The following is a 3,113-nucleotide window of genomic DNA, read 5'->3' on the forward strand; positions in this document are numbered from 1 at the left end:
CACCCAGCAGTGTCGCGTGCAAGCGGGTAGAGCCTCCAGTCTCCATAACCAGGGACCATCTGGGAAATACCCGGCACTCGCTGTTGGTTCCGTGCGGAGAATCACGGCCATGGCGCCCAGGGCTAGCGTGAGGAGAGCTGTGGCCTGGGCCTGCTGGGAGAGTTCGGCTCCCTGCCCCAGATACTCCAGGGGTACTCGTCTGCCATCTGCGAGATCATGGGTCAAGGCAGTTGGGTTGGGTCCTGGTTTTATTGAATCGTTTTGCTGGAGTTAAGTTTAAATGTCTATGTCCAACTCTCAGTAAAGGTTTTTCAGCTGTTCGACTTCTGGTAATGCTGCTGTTACTGAAGGGTGGAGGAGAAGGTGCATTTTAGTTGTTTTACTACCTAAAAATCATTAGTTTTGCTGCAGATGGCGTAAGCACACAGGTATTGTCGCCTTCTGGCAGGCTCTATTAGCCGCTTCATGAATTTAAATGACGTTTAAGAGGCAGAACTTTGAAAACTGAAGAAGCAGTTGGTATCTTTTGATTCATGTTTTAGCAGATGGCTAGATTAAATCTGATTAAATCTGAGCAATGCTATTTCGAGCAGATAAGGATTTTGATGAAAAAGAGTGAAGAAAAATCAATTCATGCAAAATAGCAAAGAGATTAAAAGAGTAATTAATTTATCGATTAAAACTTTAGTAGTAGATAGTGAACACCTCTCTAAATTCTCTGTTGGCCCTGAAAAAAAAAAACAATCAGAGTAGCATACATGTGACTTGTTTTCAGGCAGAGTTAAAAATCTGTGCCACTGTTTCTTGTCTGCTACTCTATATGAGGTAGACTTCAAACTATGTTTTCTGTTCTGAATAACAGTTCATCTAAATAATCTCTCATAATGAATTAATGCTAGCTAATGATATTTTTCTTTTTTTTTTAATGAGTTTTTCAATTATTTTCAATCTCCTCTTCCTGTTTTGACAAGTAGTTCTTTTCTACAGATCAGTCGTGTCTTGGGGAAACTTAAAAGTCATCTATAAACACAGACAATGGAAAAAGATTATAAATATTATAAAAATAGTTGAGACTATTTTTTAGGGTTTGGTTTTAAGAACTACTGTGGATAAAAACCTTCTCCTTTTCCTTATGACTTTGAAAACATCTATATCTAATACAATTTTTTCCCTATAGGCTTTTGTCAAGAAAAGAAAATAAACCAGTTTTACTTTAGGCTTTGTTCAACAAAGGAAATGGGGGGCGGGGGGGAACACTTTGACTGAAGAGGTTTGCTGCAAAAATGTGGATGTGCTTTCTAGAGATGCTTATGGGGAAGCAGAATTGCTTCTGGCTTTACCTTCCTAGAGGTGTTGGTCATTCTGCACTGTGTCATTTCGCTAAGTGGCATTCACTATCTTGCCTTTATGTAGGGGATCAGTGTTGCACTGCTGTGCTTGTACTATTCAAAACACTGAGATTGTTTTGAAAATAACCTTAAAAAGGGTTTAAAAGTTGTAATATTTATTACTTTCTTTTGTTGAAGCTTCCTTGTTATAGCTATAGAAGCTATTGAGGTCTGTGTAAGAATATCAGTTTATAATTTGACCTCAGAAGGGGTACAGCCAGTAGTGCTTTGGTTTAGGCATGCCTCAGTTGTTCACATAAGCACCACAGATTAACCCCTATGAATATTGATGCACTTTACTCCGTGGTTTTGTCTTGAAGGCTGGTGGAGTTGCTGGTGTCTGTGTTGACTTGATCCTTTTTCCCCTGGATACTGTGAAAACAAGACTGCAGAGTCCTCAAGGATTTAGGAAGGCTGGTGGTTTTCGTGGCATCTATGCTGGTGTTCCTTCCACTGCTATAGGATCCTTTCCAAATGGTAAATTGCTTTGTCTTCTTTAAGTGCGAATTTATGTAGTGTAGGACATTCATGTCTGTGGCTTCCCCTCCTGTTTGGATTCTGTGGGTCCATGTCCAGCTGTGAAGCGCAGTTTCTAGAATTGTACAATATTGAACAAACTTTGAACAAGCCTGGAATGAAGGCTGCTGCATGTTTACTCTGAAAAGCAACCCTTACTCCTTGGAAGCATTCCTGGATGTATCTTATAAGCGTGTCCTTACTTACAGGGGAACCCTGAAGCATTTCCAGGTGCCAAAGAGGGCTTGAGTCTTGCTTGCCCTGGACCCACTCTTTCACGGCATTGGAAACGAATCAAAATTCAAAGTGCCTGAGCACTGGAGGTCTTTGAGCCAATTGCCCTGGGGATGCTATGCTCACTGTTTTCTCCCTCGAAACAACTACAACACAAAATGAGAAGACATCAGGAATAATTTTGAAACTGAAGCTTTGAAAAAGTAAATGCTTGTAGTCCCTGCAGAGAAAAGGCATCTAAAATTCCTGATGCCTTTGTCCATTTTGTCTTTGTAGGGAGGGATAAAAAAGCAGCAAGCTATGCTGTCAGTAGTAAATGTTAGAAGAACTTTGCTGACAAATCCACTGACACCTTCAGATGTTTGATGTCCTTCATAAGATGATATAAAAAAATTCAGTTCTTTATCTTGTCTGCTCTGTTATCTCCTTTTGAGGTGATAAGCATCTTTTGATTAGCAGAAGGCAATTCACATAGCCCTTCTTTACAATTAAAATCTGTTCCCCCTCAAGACATGTCAGTTTTTTCAGGAGTTACATCTTCAAAATCTGAACTGTGGTTTTATCTTTCTAACGTATGACTAAGAACTGAAATTATCTTTAGGAGAACGAGTAACCCTTAAGGTGCAAGTGCCTTTGTAGTTGACTGTTGCAGTAAGTAAACACAGTTCATGTTGCTATGCTCAGTTTAGTTTTATATGTTTCTTGTTCAATGGACAGAGCTTTTATGAGTTCTTCAGAACTTTGGAATAATTTTTTTATGGAGCTAAAGTGCAAAATACTAAACTGATGGTAGCTAGAAGAAGCTACAAATAACTGCTAATGGAACTGTTTTGCACATTGCAGGGTAGCAGACTTGTATCAAGTAACTTGATAATTTTTGGGTTGGTTTCATTAGGTTTTTTTTCTTTTCAAGTAATGAGCTGATTTGGCTGTTGGTGTGTGTTGTGTTGTGTCGTCCCGTCCCCATGTCATCGC

The 3,113-nt window shown here is 39.6% G+C and overlaps 1 protein-coding gene across 1 annotated transcript in view; it reads left to right on the top strand.

Annotated features, from left to right (window-relative positions):
• Nucleotides 1–1,696: 1,696 nt before the first annotated feature.
• SLC25A26 (solute carrier family 25 (S-adenosylmethionine carrier), member 26) overlaps nt 1,697–3,113 on the top strand; it is a gene marked incomplete at its 5' end in the record, with an annotated part of 85,871 nt that continues 84,454 nt past the window's right edge. Inside the window, one exon of the mRNA XM_010286381.1 lies at nt 1,697–1,865. Within this exon, the coding sequence (XP_010284683.1) occupies nt 1,697–1,865 (169 nt within the window). The remainder of the gene's footprint in view (nt 1,866–3,113) is intronic.

Source organism: Phaethon lepturus, unplaced genomic scaffold (assembly GCF_000687285.1).
Source record: "Phaethon lepturus isolate BGI_N335 unplaced genomic scaffold, ASM68728v1 scaffold20580, whole genome shotgun sequence".
NCBI classification, from domain to species: Eukaryota; Metazoa; Chordata; class Aves; order Phaethontiformes; family Phaethontidae; genus Phaethon; species Phaethon lepturus.